The sequence below is a fragment of the Tauraco erythrolophus genome, chromosome W (assembly GCF_009769465.1).
Source record: "Tauraco erythrolophus isolate bTauEry1 chromosome W, bTauEry1.pri, whole genome shotgun sequence".
Lineage (NCBI taxonomy): Eukaryota > Metazoa > Chordata > Aves > Musophagiformes > Musophagidae > Tauraco > Tauraco erythrolophus.
The window spans coordinates 6,402,208-6,426,952 of record NC_141497.1 but is presented as its reverse complement, the minus strand read 5'-3'; the positions used below and the strand labels follow the sequence as shown (position 1 = coordinate 6,426,952).

General features: G+C 38.6%; 1 protein-coding gene across 5 annotated transcripts in view; it reads left to right on the top strand.

Annotated features, from left to right (window-relative positions):
- Window positions 1-24,745, top strand: part of LOC104371354 (nipped-B-like protein) — a 215,448-nt gene that overhangs the window by 178,144 nt on the left and 12,559 nt on the right. For all 5 annotated transcript variants that reach the window (XM_086630241.1, XM_086630242.1, XM_086630238.1 and 2 more), the window contains 15 exons: window positions 4,453-4,553; window positions 6,404-6,542; window positions 6,756-6,838; window positions 7,874-8,006; window positions 8,944-9,087; window positions 13,042-13,131; window positions 13,382-13,596; window positions 13,697-13,799; window positions 14,715-14,813; window positions 14,915-15,061; window positions 16,190-16,324; window positions 18,140-18,238; window positions 21,257-21,310; window positions 22,461-22,569; window positions 23,113-23,249. In XM_086630241.1, the coding sequence (XP_086486367.1) occupies window positions 4,453-4,553; window positions 6,404-6,542; window positions 6,756-6,838; window positions 7,874-8,006; window positions 8,944-9,087; window positions 13,042-13,131; window positions 13,382-13,596; window positions 13,697-13,799; window positions 14,715-14,813; window positions 14,915-15,061; window positions 16,190-16,324; window positions 18,140-18,238; window positions 21,257-21,310; window positions 22,461-22,569; window positions 23,113-23,249 (1,788 nt within the window). The remainder of the gene's footprint in view (window positions 1-4,452; window positions 4,554-6,403; window positions 6,543-6,755; window positions 6,839-7,873; window positions 8,007-8,943; window positions 9,088-13,041; window positions 13,132-13,381; window positions 13,597-13,696; window positions 13,800-14,714; window positions 14,814-14,914; window positions 15,062-16,189; window positions 16,325-18,139; window positions 18,239-21,256; window positions 21,311-22,460; window positions 22,570-23,112; window positions 23,250-24,745) is intronic.

Sequence of the window (24,745 nt, the reverse complement as noted above, 5' to 3'; positions counted from 1 at the left end):
TCAGTCTTCACTGGCAAGAGCTCCAGCTGCACAGCCCAAGTCACAGAAGGCAAAGGCAGGGACTGGGAGAATGAAGAACTGCCCACTGTAGGAGAAGGTCAGGTTTGAGACCATCTAAGGAACCTGAAGGTGCACAAGTCCATGGGACCTGATGAGGTGCATCCACGGGTCCTGAGGGAACTGGCAGATAGCCTGGGAGGAATACAGAGAAGCTGTACGAGTGACCAGGGATCAGGTGAGGAAGGCTAAAGCCCTGAAGGAATTGAATTTGGCAAGGGATATAAAAAGCAATAAGAAAAGCTTCTATAGGTATGTAGGGGACGAAAGGAAGTCCAAGGAGAATGTAGGCCCCCTCCAGAAGGATACTGGTGCTCTGGTTACCCGGGACATAGAGAAGGCTGAGTTACTCAATGACTTTTTTGCCTCAGTCTTCACTGATAAAGCCTCTTGTCTTACCACCCAAGCTGTGGAAAGAACTAGCAGGGACTGTGAGGATGAACCACCGCCCACTGTACTTGAAGAGCAGGTTCGGGAACATCTGAGGAACTTGAAGGTGCATAAGTCCGTGGGACCTGATGAGATCCATCCGCGGGTCCTGAAGGAACTGGCGGATGAAGTTGCCAAGCCACTGGCCATTGTATTTGAGAAGTCGTGGCGGTCTGGCGAGGTCCCCGATGACTGGAAGAGAGGGAACATAACCCCCATGTTTAAAAAGGGGAACAAGGAGGACCCAGGCAACTACAGGCCGGTCAGCCTCACCTCTGTGCCTGGCAAGGTCATGGAGCAGATTCTCCTGGGAACCATGCTAAGGCACATGGAGAGCAAGGAGGTGGTGGGTGACAGCCAACATGGCTTCACCAAAGGCAGATCGTGCCTGACCAACTTGGTGGCCTTTTATGATGGGGTGACAGCATCGGTGGACAAGGGTCGACCAATGGATATCATCTACCTGGACTTGTGCAAAGCTTTTGACACTGTCCCGCACAACATTCTTCTCTCTAAACTAGAGAGGCATGGGTTTGATGGATGGACCACTCGGTGGATAAGGAATTGGCTCAATGGCCGCACTCAGAGAGTGGTGGTCAACGGCTCGATGTCCAAGTGGAGACTGGTCACGAGTGGCGTCCCTCAGGGGTCCGTGTTGGGCCCGGCCCTCTTCAACATCTTTGTCGGTGACGTGGACAGTGGCATGGAGTGCACCCTCAGCAAGTTCGCCGATGACACCAAGCTGTGTGGTGCCTTCGACACACTGGAAGGGAGGGATGCCATCCAGAGGGACCTCGACAGGCTGGAGAGGTGGGCCCGTGCCAACCTCATGAAGTTCAACCAGGCCAAATGCAAGGTCCTACATCTGGGTCGTGGCAATCCCAGGCACAAATACAGACTGGGTGGTGAATGGATCGAGAGCAGCCCTGAGGAGAAGGACTTGGGAGTACTGGTGGAAGAGAAGCTCAATATGAGCCGGCAATGTGCTCTTGCGGCCCAGAAGGCCAACCGCATCCTGGGCTGCATCAAGAGGAGCGTGGCCAGCAGGTCGAGAGAGGTGATTCTTCCCCTCTACTCTGCCCTCGTGAGACCTCACCTGGAGTACTGCGTCCAGTTCTGGAGCCCCCAACATAAGAAGGACATGGACCAGTTGGAGAGGGTAGATTCAGATTGGATATTAGGAAAAAATTTTTTACCATGAGAGTTGTAGAACACTGGAACAGGTTGCCCAGAGAGGTGGTGGATGCTCCATCCCTGGAGACGTTGAAGGCCAGGTTGGACGAGGACCTGAGCAACCTGATCTAGTTGGAGATATCCCTGTTCCTTGCAGGGGGGTTGGACTAGATGACATTTGAAGGTCCCTTCCAGCCCTAACCATTCTATGATTCTATGAAGTTGCTAAACCATTATCCATCATATTTGAGAAGTCATGGCAGTCTGGTGAAGTTCCCACTGACTGGAAAAGGGGAAACATAGCCCCCATTTTTAAAAAAGGAACAAAGGAAGACCCAGGGAATTACAGGCCAGTCAGTCTCACCTCTGTGCCCAGCAAGATCATGGGGGGCAGATCCTCCTGGCGACTATGCTAAGGCACATGGAAAATAAGGAGGTGATTGGTGACAGCCAACATGGCTTCACTAAGGGCAAATTGTACCTGACAAATTTGGTGGCCTTCTACAATGAGGTTACAGCGCTTGTGGATAAGGGAAGAGCAACTGATGTCATCTACCTGGACTTATCCAAAGCATTTGACACTGTCCCGCATGACATCCTTGTCTCTAAACTGGAGAGACATGGATTTGATGGATGGACCACTTGGTGGATAAGGAATTGGCTGGATGGTCGCAATCAAAGAGTTGTGGTCAACGGTTCAATGTCCAAGTGGAGGCCAGTGATGAGTGATTTTCCTCGGGGGTCACCACTGGGGCTGATGCTGTTTAACATCTTTGTTGGTGACATGGACAGTGGGATCGAGTGCACCCTCAGCAAGTTTGCTAATGATACCAAGCTGTGTGGTGTTGTGGACACGCTGGAGGGAAGGGATGCCATCCAGAGGGACCTTGACAGGCTTGAGAGGTGGGCCTGTGCGAACCTCATGAAGTTCAACAAGGCCAAGTGCAAGGTCCTGCACGTGAGTTGGTGTTGCTCACCAGCCTGGGCTGCAGCACCAGGGACGCTGTTGCATCTTCCACAGCCAGGAGGAAATGGCCTGCCTCTTGTAGGCAGGATAGGTACCTTGAGTTGAGTGGTTAATTAGTAGTTCATTAGCTCAACTCAGTCCAGCTGGATAAGAATGATTGGTGCCATAATTCCCCCTTTTTGTTTTAGTATTTTTGTCTTCACAAAGGCTTTAAGGGTGAGCAGAGACCCGGCCTATTCATCCAACTCCAGCACGCTTCCCTTCCGCGAATACCACATCGGGGCTTGCGGCTTTACCTTCTTCTCCAAAGGACTCTCCCTCGAGCTCCCAGCTCCGGCTCTTTTGGCTCGGGCTCCTTTGCAGCCAGAGCTCTCGGCTCGGCGAGGGAGCTGGGGCTTCCCAGGGTCTCATCAATGTATCACGTCAGGGTCACCAGTTGTTGCTCACCAGCCTGGGCTGCGGCATCAGGGACGCTGTTGCATCTTCCACAGCCAGGAGGAAATGGCCTGCTTCTTGTAGGCAGGATAGGTACCTTGAGTTGAGTGGTTAATTAGTAGTTCATTAGCTCAACTCAGTCCAGCTGGATAAGAATGATTGGTGCCATAAGTTGGGGCAATCCCAAGCACAAGTACAGGCTGGGTGGAGAATGGATTGAGAGCAGCCCTGAGGAGAAGGACTTGGTGGTGTTGGTTGATGAGAAGCTCCCCATGAGCTAGCAATGTGCGTTGGCAGCCCAGAAAGCCAACCATGTCCTCGGCTGCATCAAAAGAAGCATGGCCAGCAGGTCGAGGGCGGTGATTCTGCCCCTCTACTCTGCTTTCGTGAGACGCCCATCTGGAGTACTGCGTTCTGCTCTGGAGTCCCCAACAGAAGAAGGACATGGCGCTCTTGGAGCGGGTCCAGAGGAGGCCACAAAGATGATCCGAGGGCTGGAGCACCTCTCCTATGAATACAGGCTGAGAGAATTGGGGTTGTTCAGCCTGGAGAAGAGAAGGCTCCGGGGTGATCTTATCACAGCCTTCCAGTATCTGAAGTGGCTACAGGAAAGCTGGAGAGGGGCTTTTTACAAGGGCATGTAGTGACAGGACACAGGGCAATGGATTTAAACTGAAAGAGGGCAGATTTCGATGGGATCTAAGCAAGAAATTCTTCCCTCAGATGGTGGTGAGGCACTGGAACAGGTTGCCCAGAGAAGTTGTAGATGCCCCATCCCTGGAAATGTTCAAGGCCAGATTGGATGAGGCTTTGAGCAACCTGGTGTAGTGGAGGGTGTCCCTGCCCATGGCAGGGGGGTTGGAACTAGATGATCTTTAAGGTCCCTTCCAACCCAAACCATTCTATGGTTCTATGAAACTCTATAATCCTGACCCTGTAAATTGACATAATATTTCATGTCAGTCAAACATTAAAGCTTAGGATATGATGTAAAACTGATTTCTCACATGTGCTCTAAAACCATACATGTGTTCATGTTAATTTATATTACCATAGAGTCTGAAAACTTATCATTACACTGTTTTACTTTCTTATACAGTCTATTGTACCATTGGCAGAAATTTTTAAAACATATCGTATTTTTAAGAGCTCTTACACATTTATGCTATCTGAAGCTTTTTAAAAATCTATATTTGAAAATGTTTTACATATTTTATAAATGAATGCTTGCTTTGAAAAAGCAATGCATCAAAACCAAGGTATGCATTAAATATTATTTAAATTTAATGTAAATTGTATGTTTCTATATAAAATTTTTAACAGTCCATTTAACAAGCGATATTTTACGTAACAAAAAATATTTTTTTAACAATCCTGTAACTGTTAAATAGGTTTTCTCCAGGTATGAAAAACATAGACAGTTGATACTAGAAGAAATTTTCACTTCCCTTGCGAGACTACCAACCAGCAAGAGGAGTTTGAGAAACTTCAGGTAATTTCTGCCATAGATTGATAATTCGTAGACAGTAGCATTTACGGTTTTGTAGATGTAGGATTTTAGGCTTCAATATTTAACAACTTGTTTAAAAATCTGTGACTCCACAAGCTGTGCTTTGTTAGAGGTTGATATTTCAACACCTCTACAATGAGAGCAGAATTGCCTGACAAATTTATTTTGTAATAATCACTGTTTCTTATGCCATCATATTTATGCCTGCTTACAAAAATAATTGAAATATCTTATTATTTGTCTCACTAAGGATGTCAATAAATGTAATGTTGGTGTGCATTCAAAGGGTTATTTGTTGGATAATTCTTTTGTTCTTATTTGTATGGATTTTATATTTCTTCATTGCTAAATCTTAATGGGAAAATTCTGGCTGAATTTCTTTGAGGACACACTCAGAGCACTATTTCCAGGAAATCTTTCTAACACTCCTTTGAATGAGTTTCATTTAGGAACTACTCAGTTCACTTTAACTGTCTTTTAAGCACTTCAGCTGGATTTCAGTTCATCTTCTGAATAATAGTATAGGTTCAGGTTCAATTTGAGAAAGAATCTGACCCAAACTGAATTTCAGTTAAAATTGTGGTTGGACACTTTAAATGATTCTAAAACATTTGTTGTTGGTGTTGATTTTGTTCCTTGCTTGCATACATCTTTTCCCTAGAGACAGACAAATTGTCTGTGAAATAGGTTGTCCAATCCAGGGTGGATAAACAGGAAATATCCAGGAAAAGAAATTCACTGAAACTTTGAAGTTGAATTCAGCTACCTTAATGTTAACATGAGCGCTTGTTCCTAGTATTTCCTATTGTTTTGGTTATAGACATCAGAGAAATCTAGCAAGTAGAAAGATGGTAGGCATAGGAGCATAAATGGTAGATATCCTCTTTGAATTAGGACCTTTACTAGAAGGAAGCCACTATCTCAAGGCCACAACAACTGCACTGTTTATCTCTAGAGTCCTAGCTCTGATCTGTTGAAGGACATTCCCTGTCTGTGGCTACAGCCATGAAGGGTACATCTTACCTAAAATTTGATATGAAAAGATTTTCTCTGTACAAGTAGTCAAAGATAACTTCATAAAGATAATAATTGCAATGTTTTGTGCCCAGTTGTTATTTTGATAATTTAGGGAGAATTATGTCAGAGATTATCACCTTTTCATATTGTTAAGGGTAGCATTAATTGGTGTTGATGTATGTATGGGTAGTAAACAGCATACTATTTGGAAGGAGAGAAATGTGAGGTGGAGTGTATTCGAACTGATCATACCAACTTAAAGACACTCTTGCATGCTAAAGTTTATAATCTGTTATGCTACCTGAGATTACCATAGGTGTAACTCTTGTAGAAGTCAGTCCAGGTCATGGTCACTATTTTCTCTTGTTTAAAAGTCCTGCACATTTCACATACATTAAATAATATATAAGAAATAAATTATTAGGACAAGTTCAGTCTATTTTTTAATGTTTTGTTGGAAATGGATATGGCATTATACATAATAAGCCTATTAGTAAGTGCCTTGGCATGTAGGTGTTTGATTTATTAAATATTTCTGTAGATTCTTCAGCTGCTGAACTTCACAGATACTCTGATAGCCCATCTGTGAATTGATTTGGTTCATCTCTTCAGCCTGAAAATAATAGTTACTGTTTTTGTTAGACCAAATCTTTCACTGCGTAAGAGAGAAGCAAATGGCTAGATAAACATCTAGAACATGGATTTCTAACTGTGGTAATAATTTTAGAAAGATGTTATTTAGGACCAAAAAGTTTTGTTTCATTTTGGCTTTTTTGTTTAGTTTTAGTGTTAATGCTGTCTTTTCTTTTTAACAGGTTAAACAGCAGTGACACTGATGGAGAGCCTATGTATATTCAGATGGTAACAGCACTAGTTCTGCAGCTTATTCAGTGTGTGGTGCATTTGCCATCAACAGAAAAAGATTCTAGTTCAGAGGAGGAATCAAACAAAAAAGTAAGATTTTTTTTTTTTTTTTGAAGAGCCATAATTTTTTCGTGCACGAGGATGACTTTATTTGTAGGTATAATATTTTATGATGGTGCTCCAGTAATTAAGCATTGTAATTTTATATCTGCTATAATTATTTGATGAATGAAAAATGCTGATCTGGAAATTATATTTCTGTGTATGCTAAAATATTAGACAAATAAATCTTGTTATTTTTAGGTGGATCAAGATGTGCTTATTACTAACTCGTATGAAACAGCCATGAGAACAGCACAAAACTTCCTTTCTATTTTCCTTAAGAAGTAAGTACTGTTGCATTCTAGTGTATTGATGAAACCAACTCCAAATAAAATCTGTCACACCTTAAGACAAACCAAAACACTTCGTAATGCTAAATGCCTACTAATAAAGTTACTACTTATAACAATATACTTTATAGATCCTTAAGAGAGCTATCTGTCTGGACAAAAATTTTTATGGAACAGAAATTTTGCAGGGAGTTCTTTACACATTTAAGAATCTGTCTGATAGTTTATGTAGGTTTTTTTTATCAGGGCTCTTTTACTCATCTGAAGCATGGAAGAGAAGGCTGAGTAAATATTTAAGTGATGAAACCAGATTCTTTCAGTCATCAGAATGACAAAGATATAAAAAACCTAAAATTACTTTCATTTAGATAAAGTTAGGAATATCAGTAGCTCAACAGGAAAAAAACCCAACTTGAATAACCAAAGGATTTGTAACAAAAAGTCCTGAGATTTTTATCATGTTTATTTCTACTGTTAAGCCTAAAGACTATATACGAGCCATCTAGCCGTGTCTCTGCATACTTCTGGTATCTTTAAAGTTAGGGATGCCACATATAAGTGAAACACTATCGGGTATGTTATCTTTTGATTTTTTTTTTTTACATTCTGATTTTAACCTTTGTGGAGCATAATACTGAGATGTCTTATTACCATGAGTCAGACCAGGTTTAAGGACACAACACCTCCTAAATACCCTACTCTAGCTTGAGCTTTAGAATTTTACCTACTTTGTCCATCCAAGTTAATGCACACTTTAGCACAAAGCAATAAATAAAAAAATCTTAGGAACAAAATTCTACTGTCCTGGATTAACTACTTTACTTGCAGTGCAACTTGGAGTAATAACTGTTTAAACTATTTGTCCATAAATGGATAAAAACAATTTTTCTGCTAATATTTTGGATGGGTTTTTTTAGAATTGCGTAAAACTGGTTTTCTGGTTAAACATAGGATTACTTCTGTTTACATCAGAAGAAAAGCTTAAATGGCTCTTAAATTCACTTACAAAACGCATGTTCTTTTAAACAGGTGTGGCAGTAAACAAGGGGAAGAAGATTACAGGCCACTATTTGAGAACTTCATTCAAGATCTTCTTTCCACAGTCAATAAACCAGAATGGCCAGCTGCAGAGTTGCTGCTTAGCTTATTAGGAAGATTATTGGTAAGGGATTCTTGGTTTTAACTATTATATTAATTTATTTTTTATTACAATGAAAATTGTTTATTTCAGCTCAAACTTTTACAGGAATGCTTTCTGATTGTTGACGCACACATGCAGCATTTAAGGATTTTCTTATATGTATCACTATTATGTAATACATAGAAAATAAAATTTAGGTCAGAAGATCATTGATATGGAACTTAGTAAAGATCACATATATATAGTTTCTCATAGAAGTCCACTTCTACTATTCCATGACATTTTCCACATTAAAAAATGCCATTGTATAGCATCTAATAAGTGTAGATATTCATTGGGAATAAAGTCAGACTAATAACTGTAATTATTCATGCTAAATACTTCTCTGGACTATTCCTTTAGCACAGAACCAGAAAACAATTGAGTAGTTTGATCTTTTACCAATAATAGTATGTTTACTTATGGAATGTGGCATTTTACAGAATGTGAATATTTTCGTTGACGTATTTTTCGAGAGTTATTCTTCAGTATTACAATGTAATTAACACAGTAATTTGAGCTGTTTCTTGGAAAAATATTTTATGGTCCTGTTCCTGGTAAAATGTAGCTTTCTTTATACTTGTGCAAATAATGAGGAAGTTGCATTATGGTGCTTAAGATCTATGCTATTGCAAAGGATATCTGCTCTATTAAATATCCAGTTTATTTTATAAAAATATGTATATTTTAAAAATCATATTTGGAGAGAGAAAAAGCATATTTGGAGAGAGAGAGACCCAATAAAGAAACAAAACATTAATGTAAAGTAAGGAGTGTATCTGGGATGTAATAGTAAATTACATAATTTTATGCAGCATGGAAGTTAGGTGGAATTTTTAATAAGATCAAGCAGTGTCTTGTGAGAAGAATCTCAGTTGCATAGATAATTTTTAGTAACAGTTTATTCTGATTTTCTTAGGTTCACCAGTTCAGTAACAAATCTACAGAAATGGCATTAAGAGTTGCATCACTTGACTATCTTGGAACTGTAGCTGCAAGACTCAGGAAAGATGCAGTCACTAGCAAAATGGATCAAGGATCTATAGCCAGAATCCTCAAACAGGTGTGTGAGAGATCTCGTGCCAGCTGAATTGAGATGTATCCATTTAAAAACTTGAACATTTTAAAGATGTGGACAATGAGTTTTCATTGTTGTTTGGATTTCTGAATCAAATACACTCCATTTATAAGTATGACATTTGTTAACTCATGTCTTTCTCACACCATCTCCCTAGTGATCATATTAAGTGGTTAATTACAATGATTTATGCTCGTTTTCTTGTGACAATATAGAGGAAATAGTGGAGTGACAGTTGGATTCTGTCTTAAGAGGCCTTAAAAATATATGTGTATGTATGTGTCCTGGTTTTGACTGGGACAGAGTTAGCTCTTCTTTTTAACAGCCGGAAGAGCTCTGTGTTTCGGTTTGAGTCTGAGACTTGCTCTGAGAAGAACGCTGACAGCGCACTGATGTTTATAGTTGGCACTGAGGCCTCAAGGACTTTTCAGCTGCCGTGTTCTTGCCAGTGTGCAGGAGCACAACAGGATAGGGGGGAGCATGGCCAGGATGGAGGGTCCACGACTCTCTTTATGATTTGTACTTAGACTTAGGGTTGAGGGCTAAATTGGCCAATTAGTGTTCCATATCATGCAGCGTCATGCCCAGTATATAGAGGAGGTTTGACTGGAAAGAAGAGCTTTTGCTCTTCTGGGAACTCTCTTCCAAGGCCTCTCTCAGACTCTGTGAGTGCTATCGCTCTCTCCTTCTCTTTTTGGGCCTCTTGCTTGTCTGGCATTGCGGTGTCAGGACTTATCTGTTTCAGGATCATTTGCTGGGATGGGACAGGCCTTGTTCAAGGGATGGTGAGAAATTACATTGTGCATCACTTGTTTATATATATTATTATCATTATACATATATATATATTTATATATTCTTATCATCATCATTATTACATTTAATTTTATATTATTATTAAATTGTTCTTATCTCAACCCACGGATCTCTTTCCCTTTTCCCCTTTAATTCTCTTCCCCATCCCCTGGGGGTGTGGGAGAGTGAGCAAGTGGCCGTGTGGAGTTTAGTTGCCAGTTGGCCTAAACCACAACAGTATATATGCACATTTGCTATTCCAAAGTGGTAATCGGGCTTATGGTACTCATACACAGGCTTTAGAGAGTTAAACTGTTAGACCCGTAAGATTAGTTTTTATGTGATGTAGCTGGTATTGATCTTGGTCTTTTTTTTCCTTTTTTTTTTTTACTGGACTTGCACATATCTTTCATTAAAGAGTGCATATTTGCATTTCTGCTAATGCTGCTTATCAAAATGTCTCCAGATCTGCAAGGGCGGCAGCAAATAACAAAGCAGTGTATGCATTTGGGCTCTCTATAGTACATAGTATGATGATAAAATGTCAGGTCTTATGTGTCCTTTTAAAAATGTGGACTTCACATTTCTTATTGATGCTATACATTTCTTTCTGAACTACTGATTGTTCTCAGCATGATTAGATCTAAAATTGAGTAGTCATATATTCTCCATTGGCAGTGATTTTGACAGTTCTACATTAGACTTCATAGGGAAATATTTTAGAAGAATCCTTTTCTCTTTCCTTATCTCCCAAAGTTATATAGTATTGAAAGATATTCTAAAAAGATACATACCTGAGCAGTGACCTGAATTTTTCTATTTGTTTTGGGTTTTTTACAGGATCAGGCAGTAATTAGGCATTGGCATCTGCAGAAAATAAAATTGTTGTGGGCAATTGAGTGCTAAAAGCATTTTTTTCAGTTACTCAGGAAGCTTAACATCATTGATGGTAGACAGTACCATCCATACATTGTGGAAAGTGTATACTATACAGTATCATCAGTCAGGGTAGACAGTGTGTTGTTTATAAATGATTTGTAACATAAGAACAAATAACTACTTGGAAACACATACATGACAGCTAAGCTTCACTTTGTTGTTCAAATGGCAAGAAAATAAGATCCATTGGTAGACATTTAATAATCAGAGATATTAAATTACTATTTTCAGTCAGAAATGAACTTATACCTCTACAGATTTTTCTTTCCTGCTGAATTGAATACTTGGACTCTGTTGGATATTTCCTTCTACCCTCTGATATCATTACCAGGATATTCCCCAATGATTGATGAATGCTTATAACTCTGTCTAATGTGGTTTGGACTCGTGAAACATAGAATTAGGTTTAGGAGGAAATCTATTCTGTTTTAACATTTTTAAAGAGTAGATTTTTTTTCATAGAAATCTGTCATAGATTGTCAAGTTGATTTGAACACTTGTGCGTGCTTTTCATTAATTTATCTCTTGATATGCTGATCTTCTAGACTTGTAACTGTACCTTTTTCCGCTTGCAGATGTTTGCAAGCTATATTATGTGTTGCATTTGTGACAAGATTCTCAATCTATACTGTTTATACGGAATATGGTTATAAATTACAAGTTTTATTGCCAAAGAAGAAAAATATTTTGTAGCTAAAGAAGTTTAAGCCAGAAATTATTCTTCTACTTTTATTATCAATATTGAATATAATTTGTTGCAGGCTTCACAGTTTCTTTTTGTTTGTTCTGGGTTTTTTACTTGTTTGAAAATAGTTAGAGAGTTAAGATTCATCAAGCGACTTTTTTTTTTCAGCCTTTTATCCACAGAATTTAACATTGGTTGAAGGCCAGACTTTCAAATCACAATTTGCACATATATCAAGGTGCCAAATATATATTAATAAACCTATATTAGTATTATGTGCACTGTAGACATGTTTTGAATTCTTGAACTCATTCATTTTGAAAAAAAAATTCCTTTTTTCTGCTGTAGCATCAGCAATTGCAAGGACCTGCGTATTTCAGTATAATACCAAGGAAAAAAAGGTGGTTTATGGTTTTGATTTTATGCTGTCTTGTAGACGTTGAGAAAGTTAGTTTCTAATTCATTAACAAGTTAATTGATACTGATTTATTCTCTATAGCCTCTACATGGGGAGAAGTACATTGTCTGATGATCATATGCAAAATTCTTGTTCGATTTACATAGGCTAGAACTATTTAAGAGACCAGGATATACATATTTCATATAAAATAGCCTCTTGGAAAAAATACATTCTGTTTTTAACACTGATACAGTTTAGATATTTACAAATCTGATACATAGTCTCCAGCACTAGTTCTCAGATTAATATTTCACATGTAATTATTTTTGTGCATCTTAAAATCACTTCACAGGAAAATTAATATTACCCTATGCTGTAGATAGGCTTTATGCACTAGGTGGCATTTTTATAAAATGTATGTTTGTTCTCAAGCTTTTTGACTGATAGAAACTTAGTTGAGTCTCAGAGAGTGTGATTCTTTAGTGCTAGAGCTCAGGGGTGTTTGGGAACAACCTCTGTAAGTTTTTTACTAGATGGATTGAGCATACTTGCTGCACTTTCTCTGTATAGATGCTTTATCTCTGAAAACAGTTATACGAAATATTTTTGCAAAGGGATGTTATTTTTATTTCTTTGATGTTTCCCATATGTTTTTATTGTTGTCCATGTTTCATATTTATTTTCATTTGACTTTTTTGCCTTTTATCCCTTTTTCACCTGAGAAGTCACTGTTTCAGTATTCAATATTGGTGAGAGAGTTAATGATGACTTTTATAGGTTAAACCTTGTGTCAGTCTACTATGTGTGATTTCAGCCCTTCTTTTTTCCTCAGGGACAGAGGGTCTTCACACAAGATCATAGAATGAAAATTAATCAAATAAGTCAGTCTGTTTTAAAACCAGTCTTATTCTGCTGCTAATCTTTTTTAGAATTTGGAGCCACAGTCTAATTTGATTTAGTCTGTATAAAGTTTAGAAGTAATTGATTAAAAATTGTTAGTTGTATTGATAATTGCAGAACATGAATTTCAGTGTATTTTATATGTGGACATGCAGATTTTCAGATGATAATTACCACTGTGCAATATTCTGTTTTATAACTATCTTTCTATTTCTGATAGGTTTCAGGAGGAGAAGATGAAATTCAACAACTGCAAAAGGCTTTGCTAGATTATCTGGATGAGAACACAGAAACCGATGCATCATTAGTGGTAAATTTCAGCTTTCTGATATCAAGTGTATATAAAAATAATTTCGGTAACATTGATTGAATAAAACGATTTTCGGTCATGCATATTAGTGCTTTAACTAAATTGTCACCCAAACATATACTGTTAATTGTGTTTTCCAAAATATGGTTGATGCGTTAGACTGACTTAATCTCACTATAAATCTGTTAATTTCACTCTTCTTCTATATCTGTTGTTTTTGTTTTATGCATATCCTGCTGTATTTCTCCAGTTTTCTCGGAAGTTTTATATAGCGCAGTGGTTTCGTGATACAACTATGGAGACAGAGAAAGCAATTAAATCTCAGAAGGATGAGGATTCATGTGAAGGAACTCATCATGCAAAAGATGTTGAGACCACAGGACAAATCATGCATAGAGCGGAAAGTCGCAAAATGTTTCTTCGTAGCATCATTAAAACTGCTCCATCTCAGTTCAGTGCATTAAAGTATGTTTCAGCACCACTGATTTCTTTATTAACCATGCATTTGATGTTTTTAATAATTTTTTATAAACATGTCCTAATTAAAACATTGGATTTGTTGCAGGATTAATTCTGATACTGTGGACTATGAAGATGCATGTTTGATTGTTCGCTACTTGGCCTCTATGAGGCCATTTGCCCAGAGCTTCGATATTTATTTGACACAGGTAAAATGTGCTGGAAGTCTTAGTACAGTGAAACATAGTTGGTTTCTGATTCCAAATACTTTTTGCAGTAGTGTGCAATATGTGTTCATTGTTGAGCACAGGTATTTAACAGGCCATGATAACACCATGTGCTTTCATATTCTGTATTGATGACATAAGCACTTATATTTCTTTTTCTTGCATGTGTTTCATATGACATATTGTACATACATTATTTATTTGTTTATGTATGTATATGGCAAAATCATTATCTTAGATGTACACAGTAAAAGGATAATTGCAAAACATTGAAGTCTTTTTTACAGTTTCTGTAAGATGCACGCTCATTTGATAATATTAAATGATTAAATTGATCTTAATTTGATTTGAAAATACAAGCCAACTTGGTCAGTTGCTTGCAGTGCATGTTACTGTCACTTTGGAAGCTGTTGTTTGACCAGTGTGATTTCTTTCCTTTTTCTGGGAGAAGAGCACTAACATGTTGTCATGGTGACATGTTTGAACTCCAGTACTGGTTTAAGGGTTTAGTTTAAGTTATGTTACTTATATTGATCTGCATACAGAGCTATTCTTAAAATTATAGTGTCCAAATCCAACTCTCCTGTTGAAAGAACCACGGTGAAAGCCACAACCGAATGGCAAAAGTAGAGTTTAAAATGAAGGGACTTAAAGTGAACATATGGACCAGTCTTAGAGATGTAGCAAATCCTAGTAAATATCCATGCTCAGTTATCAGTGGCATGAAACATCACTTGCATGCACCTTTTTACTGAGAAGATACATACAATTTTCAGTAGACAGATATTCTTATTTTAGTTAAATCATTTGCATGTTATTCTGCTGCATTTTTGCCTGTTAAACATTGTTTGCTACTTTTCCAAAGCAATTGAATCTTTGTTTTTGTTCTCTTATTAGATTCTGCGTGTACTTGGTGAAAATGCAATTGCTGTTCGAACAAAAGCCATGAAGTGTTTGTCTGAGGTTGTTGCTGTAGACCCCAGTATTCTAGCCAGGGTAAAAAAGGAAATATCCATCATGCACATGCATTCTTCTGTCACACTTGAAAGAAATCTTAATTTCTTATTTTGGATCTGTGTTTTATTTGTTCTTTTTAGCTGGATATGCAACGAGGCGTTCATGGACGGCTAATGGATAACTCCACTAGTGTACGAGAAGCAGCTGTGGAGCTACTTGGCCGATTTGTGCTCTGTCGTCCTCAACTTGCTGAGCAATATTATGACATGCTGATCGAAAGAATATTGGTATGGTGATTTGTGATATTTATGATAAAATAAATGTCAATGGAAAATTATTAAGTAAATTATATCTTATTATTTTAATGAGGAGCATCATGCTTTTAAGACCAGCCTTGTAAAATGCATCACTTGTTTCCAGTGAGGCTTTGTTACATCAAAAGGTAAACATACATAGAAAGTTGTACCACATCAGAATCAGGATTATATTCCGTTTGATTCCTTTATTAAGGCACAAATTAGGTGAAATGAGGAATTTTGCCACATCTCCGAAGTCTGAGATATGGGTCATTGAGGGCAGTTCAGTAGTGTGCGTGATGAAGATCTACATCACAGTAATCTAAAGTTGTCATTTGTAATCCAAAACAAAAAAAGACAAAACTGTCTATGCTATGTTTTAGTGTTTTAAAAGGCTTCCTATTAGAGTTTTTGTATAATAAGTGGTTTTTGTCTGGATGTTCAGATAAAATACAATGTTAATTTAACTGTAACACTAGCTTTTAGCATCCATGTCAGGATTTTAGTCAAATACTACTTGTTTGCTATAGTTACATGATAAAACATGTTTGTGAAGAGTTTTGGAGATGTGCATATGACCATGCATAAAGCCGTTCATCCTGACATTCAGATTAAACACGTTTTGAATAACGTAATATGAAATGAAGCTCCTCATCCATCTCCATAGGCGAAGCCTAGGAAAAATGGAAAGGATTTGCTGCATGTAACTTATGGATAAGCTTTATCCAAAGGCTTTTGAAGTATTACAGTCCAGGTCTACAAAGGGTCTTGTGTGTTCCAACAAAGTAGCTAAAGGATCATCACATCTAGCTCGTGAACTCTTGAATTAAGAAGTGGAATTATACATTTGAAACATCATGAGCTCTTAAATGAGAGAGTATAAATGGAGGAAGTGTTTCAGTGTTCTGGGGACCCAGCCAGAACCTTTAGAATTGTTGCAAATGAAGTGTTACAAGTTATGCTGACCTGTTGTATAAATGCACTCCAGAATAATTTAGCTGCCTTTTCTAAATACGTTTTGCAGGTCAGATGAGATGATCTTATATTAATTCATATAATACATAAATTAATTATTATGTCTGATTTGTTTTCAAGAGCGTAATGCTTTTCTCCTTACAGGATACAGGTATCAGTGTCAGAAAAAGAGTCATAAAGATACTTAGGGATATCTGCATTGAACAGCCAACATTTCCCAAAATTACAGAGATGTGTGTGAAAATGATTCGGAGAGTCAATGACGAAGAAGGCATTAAGGTAGAATGAAACATATCCTTCAGGATTTTAATTATCATAATGTATTTCTATATTTTCAGAGAATCATAGAATTATTTAGATTGGAAGGGACCTCAAAGATCATTTAGTTCCAACCCCTCTTGCAATGGGCAGGGACACCCTCCACTACACCAGGTTGCTCAAAGCCTCATCCAACCTGGCCTTGAACACTTCCAGGGATGGGGCAGCCACAACTTCTCTGGGCAACCTGATCCAGTGCCTCACCACCCTCACAGTGAAGAATTTCTTCCTTATCTCTAATCGAAATCTCCTCTCTTTCAGTTTAAAGCCATTTCCCCTTGTCCTATCACTACATGCCCTTGTAAAAAGTCCCTCTCCAGCTTTCCTGTAGGCCCCCTTTAAGTACTGGAAGGCTGCTAGAAGATCACCCTGGAGTCTTCTCTTCTCCAGGCTGAACAGCCCTAACTCTCTCAGCCCGTCTCCATAGCAGAGGTGCTCCAGCCCTTGGATCATCTTCATGGCCTCCTCTGGACCTGCTCCAACAGCTCCATGTCCTTCTTGTGTTGGGGACTCCAGAGCTGAATGCAGTACTCTAGGTGGGGTCTCAGAGTAGAAGGGCAGAATCCTTTTCCTTGACCTGCTGGCCACACTTCTTTGATGCAGCCCAGGAGACAGTTGGCTTTCTGCGCTGCCAGTGCATATTGCCGGCTCATGTAGAGCTTCTCCTCAACCAACACTCCCAAGTCCTTCTCCTCAGGGCTGCTCTCAATCCATTCTCCTCCCAGCCTGTTCTTGTGCTTGGGATTGCTTCGATACATGTGCAGGACCTTGCACTTGGTCTTGTTGAACTTCATGAGTTTTTCACAGGCCCACCTCTCCAGCCTGTCAAGGTCCCTCTGAATGGTATCCCTTCCCTCCAGCGTGTCGACCACACCACACAGCTTGGTGTTGTCCACATTTTCCCTAGTTCTCCTTTTATCACTGACATATCTATAGAAGCCTTTCTTGTTGCCCTTGATGTCCCTGGCCAGATATAACTCTATCAGGACTTTAGCTTTCCTAACCTGATCTCTGGTTGCTTGGACAATTTCTCTGTATTCCTCCCAGACTACCTGTCCTTGCTTCCGCCTTCTGTAGGCTTCCCTTTTGTGTTTGAGTTGGTCCAGGATCTCCTTGTACATCCATGCAGGCCTCCTGGTTTTCCTGCCTGACTTCTTCTTTGTTGGGATGCACTGCTCCTGAGCTTGGAGGAGGTGATCCTTGATTATCAACCAGCTTTCTTGGGCCCCTCTTCCCTTGAGGGCTTCATCCCATGGTACTCTACCAAGCAGATCCCTGAAGAGGCCAAAGTCTGCTCTCCTGAAATCCAGGGTAGTGAGCTTGCTGTGCACCCTCCTTGCTTCCCTAAGAATCTTGAACTCCACTATTTCATGATCACTGCAGCCAAGGCTGCCCTTGAGCATCATGTTCCCCGCCAGCCCCTCCTTGTTGGTGAGAACAAGGTCCAGCAAAACCTCTATCACTTGGAGAAGAAAGTGATGGAGAGAGAAGAATGCAAATTAGTGCAACAAAGTGATAACTCCATCTTCTGTAGCATTAGTTTTCAGTGATCGTTTTAGTGAAGCTTGCTTAGAGGCAAGTAATAACTGCTGTAATAGTAGATCTTGGTCTGTCTCAAACAACATTCTCTACAACAGTCTCACTTAGGTTGAATAATTCCTTACAAAATGGCATGTATTTTCAACAAATCTATTGTATGGATGTTTTAGAAATTATACCGATGTGCCAAGTTTATGTGCTTTTTTATTCCTGCTAATTTAATTTTTTTTCCTTCAGAAATTAGTAAATGAGACATTCCAGAAGCTCTGGTTTACTCCAACTCCACATCATGACAAAGACGCGATGACCAGGAAAATACTAAACATCACTGATGTGGTATGTTAAACAAATTTTAATTAAGTTGCGTGCAAACTTTGATTATACTTTTAGTATCTTTGAAATATTGTCTGTAGTCTTTTAGAATACAGAAAATATGCAAATAATTTAATTATCAGATGGTTTTCTTTATGTCTCCTGACATTGAATATATGCTGGAATTATCCAGCTGATGGAACAGGCTGTAGGAAACTTTAAATGCTCACTAATCTACTGGCAGTGATAACTGAGACAACATCATACAATGGATTTCTGTTATGTTTAACATTTTCCAGGAAATGCTAGTAGCAGCATATAGTTAAGGCTAAGAAGTTGTCTCTTAAAAGAAAACTTTACTCAGTTGATAACATTTATTTTCAAAGGTTAATAAACTGTTTTAACAAATACAGGGTCATATTCTCACTCAGGATAAACTAGTGTCTTCATAATTTCATCTGCTTTTTAGGAGCAGCAAATTTAAATAGCATGTCTCAAAAAAAAAATCTGTTTCAAATAAAATGCTTATACATTTGTAGTGAAAATGTGTTGTGTAAAACCACTGTGCTGAGAAGATATTCTAATATGAGTTATACCAAGATGTAGATATCAAATAAAAGTACTCATTTCACTACTTAAAATTATGGATTTAAACTCCATCCTGCTTTTCGATATTTTTACTGAATGGTAGTGTAGTGTGCATTTTTCCAGACTGAGAAGTCGGTCAGTTCGACTTCAGCTTCATTCTCAGTTCTCCTGCCAGTTCTATTTTGGAACACCTGTGAGCTATTCCTGACATATGATACCAGTGAAGGCTTACTTTGTTTGTATAAAAATATATATAAGAATATATATACATGCAGGGACATCAAGGGCAACAACAATAGCTTCTGTAGATACGTCTGTGATAAAAGGAGGACAAGGGAAAATGAGGACCCTCTCTAGAAGGAAATGGGAGACATGGTTACCCAGGATATGGAGAAGGCTGAGGTACTCAATGACTTTTTTGCCTCCATCTTCACTGGCAAGAGCTCCAGCTGCACAGCCCAAGTCACAGAAGGCAAAGGCAGGGACTGTGAGAATGAAGAACCACTGACTTTAGGAGAAGATCAGGTTCGAAATCATCTAAGGAACCTGAAGGTGCACAAGTCCATGGGACCTGATGAGGTGCATCTGCGGGTCCTGAGGGAACTGGCAGACGAAGTTGCTAAACCATTATCCATCATATTTGAGAAGTCATGGCAGTCTAGTGAAGTTCCCAATGACTGGAAAAGGAGAAACATAGCCCCCATCTTTAAAAAGGGGAAAAAAGAAGACCCAGGGAACTACAGGCCAGTCAGTCTCACCTCTGTGCCCGGCAAGATCATGGAGCAGATCCTCCTGGCGACTATGCTAGGGCACATGGTAAATAATAAGTAGGTGATTGGTGACAGCCAACATGGCTTCACTAAGGGCAAATTGTGCCTGACAATTTTGGTGGCCTTCTATAATGGAGTTACAGCATTGATGGATAGGGGAAGAGCAACTGACATTGTCTACCTGGACTTGTCCAAAGCATTTGACACTGTCCCACACGACATCCTTGTCTCTAAACTGGAAAGACATGGTTTTGATGGATGGACCACTCGGTGGATAAGGAATTGGCTGGATGGTCGCGCTCAGAGAGTTGCAGTCAACAGCTCGATGTCCAAGTAGAGGCCAGTGATGAGTGGTGTTCCTCAGTGATCGTTATTGGGACTGGTGCTGTTTAACATCTTTGTTCAGCAACAGGGACAGTGGGATTGAGTGCACCCTCAGCAAGTTTGCTAATGATACCAAGCTGTGTGGTGTTGTGGACACGCTGGAGGGAAGGGATGCCATCCAGAGGGACCTTGACAGGCTCGAGAGGTGGGCCTGTGCGAACCTCATGAAGTTCAACAAGGCCAAGTGCAAGGTCCTGCACATGGGTTGGGGCAATCCCAAGCACAAGTACAGGCTGGGCAGAGAATGGATTGAGAGCAGCCCTGAGGAGAAGGACTTGGGGATGTTGGTTGAGGAGAAGCTCACCATGAGCTGGCAATGTGCGCTGGCAGCCCAGAAAGCCAACCATATCTTGGGCTGCATCAAAGCAGTGTGGCCAACAGGTCGAGGGAGGTGATTCTGCCCCTCTACTCTGCTCTCATGAGACCCCATCTGGAATACTGCGTTCAGCTCTGGGGCCCCAACATAAGAGGAACATGGATTTGTTGGAGTGAGTCCAGAGGAGGGCCACAAAGATGATCCAAGGGCTGGAGCACCTCTGCTATGAAGACAGGCTGAGAGAGTTGGGGCTGTTCAGCCTGGAGAAGAGAAGGCTCCGGGGTGATCTTCTAGCAGCCTTCCAGTACTTAAAGGGGGCCTACAGGAAAGCTGGAGAGGGACTTTTTACAAGGGCATGTAGTGATAGGACAAGGGGCAATGGCTTTAAATTGAAAGAGGGCACATTTAGATTAGAGATAAGGAAGAAATTCTTCAGTCAGAGGGTGGTGGGGCACTGGAATGGGTTGCCCAGAGAAGTTGTAGATGCCCCATCCCTGGAAGTGTTCAAGGCCAGATTGGATGAGGCTTTGAGCAACCTGGTGTAGTGGAGGGTGTCCCTGCCCATGGCAGGGGTGTTGGAACTAGATGATCTTTGAAGTCCCTTCCAACCCTAGTCATTCTATGATTGTATGATTCTCTGATATATACACACATGTTCATTTTTAATGTCAGGCTTATATTTGTGTTCTAATCTATACAAAATCTTATTCTACAAAACAAAAATTTGGTTTACGTTAGAGCCAGCAATCTCCAGTAAAATGCATAGGCCTTTTGTTCTATGGGATACAAATTTCGGGATCACTTAAATGGTGAGAATTATTTTTCAAATGCAGAAGACAGTTTCTGATCTCCAAAGATATTGTACTGAATATACACGAAAATATATCTATGCGTGTTGACTGATATTTTAACTTGACATCTGTATTGAAGTAATTTTTCTTCAGATGTGTTTTTTAACCAGTTTGTTCTCAAAACTGCTTTTAGGTTGCAGCTTGTAGAGATACAGGGTATGACTGGTTTGAACAGCTTCTTCAAAATGTAAGTAATGAATTTCAAATGTATGTCACAAGTATTGAAAGAATTCTAACATTTCTTTTGATACTAAAACACATTGAAGGGAGACTACAAGAGTCTTTACAGTAGACAAATTCCATTCATGCCCTTTAAACATATGACTCTTTTTAAAATCTTCGTTAGTATAATTTTCTTTGTCTCCAACATTAGTTTCTTTCTTTCCACATGATCTGTTTTTAAAATACTTCACTTTTTGTTTTGGAGATGGTTTTTGTTTGTTTTTAATGTCATGGTCTCTTCATTAATGAGTGGTATAACATGAAGTCCACAGCTAAGATACTTAATTCTGAAATGAGGCTTATAGTGTAATGTAGATTTTTTTTTAAATGTTAGATAAGTGTATTTTCACATCCAGTATATTTGTTACACAGTTTATAGGAGCAGTGAATCTTCAGAGTATAGCTTACTTGTGTATTATATTTTACTGTGATTTTTCGAAGAAATGAGCTTGCTTTGTTTATATCTCTTAGCCTGTGTTATCTTTCTCATTAATTTTCAAGCAAAATTAACAAAAGCATGCATGGGGGAATTAGAGGTCTCCAGAGATTTTACTTTAGCCTGGAGTGCCATGAAAATACATAGCCAAGTAAAACAAAGTGCCTCTTAATGCCTGCACTGAAGAAAAAGCTGTTGTATGGGCTCAGTTAAATTAACTGATTAAAATGTTCATGGAACTATGTTTCATCTTAGTTTGATGTTTTTTCATAGTGTCACAACGTTCCTTTTGAATTTGCCTTTTTTTCCCTAGGCGTTTTAAAAAGCCTTCTAACTCCTATTAGTTACTGCTAACAAGTATGACTGCGTTATTGTTTTCTGCATTATTTCATTAAGCACGAACTTAACTTTCAGCCCAATGCAAAAATCGGTAGAACTGTTCTCTTCTGTCTTTTTGTCGCAGTTAATTTTTCTTTACTTTTCTTGCTTTTTTGGTTTGATTTTTTTTTTTTTACTTCTCTTAATTTTTTCTTCACCATATAACTTTTATGGAGAAGTTAAATGCTTTTGTAGTGCAAAATCCTTGTATATCTGTAGTAATTATTATAAAACCAGCATGTATCCAGTGTAAATGAATGCATTCTTAATGCTAAATCATTTTCTGTTTCATGTGCTATAGCTGTTGAAGTCAGAAGAGGATGCCTCATATAAACCTGTGAAGAAAGCCTGTACTCAACTTGTTGACAGTTTGGTTGAGCACATTCTTAAATATGAGGAATCCTTATCAGGTAATATTGTTTACAACCCAGTAGTTCCTTTGAATTTTATATGATACTGTAACAGTAGTTGTTCAAATTATTATTATACTGAGAAGGTATTGTAATATCAATTATATCAAGATATTCAAATTATTGTGAAAAGTTAGTTACAGAATTTTGAGCACTGTATAATAATAAAGCTTCCTTATTAGTGAGGAGCAGAGTCCACAAAGTTCAAACTCTTAGATCACTAAAAACAAAACAAATGTGACAAGCTTTATTGGCATTAATATGTTCTACAGTTGTTATAGGAATCATTGGCTGAGCCAGAGTTCTGTGTACAGTAAGTAGTTTAAAAACTAGTGACATCTTTGAAGCATCTTTGCTTCTTATTTCACATATTTTGTAATCGCATACAAATGTTAACACATTATGTTCTCATCTCTAATCTAATAAGAATATTCTTTATTGATCTTGAAAGACATGTTATGAAAGAGCTATTCATATGATGTTTTGGCCATATGTTTTTCATTGCTCAAACATTACTTTGTGTATTTTCTAATTTTTTTTCAGATTCTGACAACAAAGGTGTGAATTCTGGTCGTTTGGTTGCTTGCATAACCACTTTGTTCTTATTCAGCAAAATCAGACCCCAGCTAATGGTCAAACATGCCATGACCATGCAGCCATACCTGACCACTAAATGTAGTGTAAGTAGAGAAAATTAGAAAATCAATCTTTTTTTTTTCCCCAGATAATTAAGCATGGAAATTAATGTCTGTCTTGTATGCTTGATGAAATTGAAGGTAGGAAAAGAGAAATAAAAATTGTGTTTCTGTTTCATGAGCATCATATCTTCTGAAGATATTAGGTCCTTTTGATGATCTCTGTAGCTTCTAAGATGCTATTCCTCACCCTCTACCTCCACATTTTATAGCCAAATGAAACTGAAACCTGTGCTGCCTCTTTCCCTTGAGAACTAAAACCCAGTTTTTCATCTGTTATGAAATAATTTCTTAAAATTGTTTTGTTTTATAGTCACATTCTTAAAAGTAGTTAAGATCTAACATATGAATCTCAAGACTAAAGGTATGGTTCCATAAGATAGAGTGATCTAACATATATTTGCTATATCAGAAGGAAAATGTCCTGCTCTATCCTCTTCAGCATTTCACCTCTCCCTTCCCTAGCTCTGATGTTTTTGTATTCCCCTGTAAGACAGTTTAGCTCACAAAAATGGTAGAGAGTTATAATGCTGAATTCCCCACTGCGGTAAAATGGCCCCCCTCCTCTGAAACATTGCATCGCTTTCTACCATTTTAATTAGCACAGTTGTCTCAGTGAAGATTTTGATAAACCCCTGATCTGGCAGAAGGAGCAGGGCAGGATCATGCAGCCACGGCTCAAGGAAGACCTTGACTGGGTGGGTGGCAGCAATCCATTACATTAGGTCAGCTGCTCAGGGAAGGGCAGGCTTGAGAATACTTGTTATCGGCTTAGCTTGTAGGTATAGCCTAGCATTTGACAGGTTCAGCCCTGGAGCATTCTCTAGGCATATCTACAACAGATTTTTAGAGCTGCTTCTGATCAAACAGTATAGGAAAGGGTTATCTGATTATTTATTTGCTGCAACATCTCTTTAGTACATGACATAACCTTTGTGCTTATACAGGTTGAGATGAATTGTAGTTACTGCTGTCAGCTTGAACATGTTAAATAACTTGATAGTAGCATTTGGGAATTATCCTATTGTGATTAGTGAGCTTGATTTGTTCAAAAAAGTCAATTTCTAGCAGAATGTATATTTAATATATAAATGTTCTTCATAGATTCCTCACTTACAATACATATACAGTCATGATAATGTAAGCCAGTAATTATTTTTATTGTAATCTCTATATTCGTGCGCATTATTATCTATTTTGTTGCCAGGTTGTTGTGTGTTCTCTAGTGTGCATGTGTCAGGAAGAGTTCCTAGATTTGTTGTAGGGCTCTAAAAAATTATCAGGACCAAAAGTTTTCAGGTCTGTCACAGCCTTGATGAGAGGTGAAGTTCTGCTTCTACAGATTTTTTTTTTTTTCCAAAAGTTGTGTAGAAAACAAGAACTTGCTTTCAAAAAAATATGTAATTTAAAAGCAGATGTAAACTATATAAATATTCTTTTAAATCTTTACCACGTATATTACATAAGATACATAATTGTAT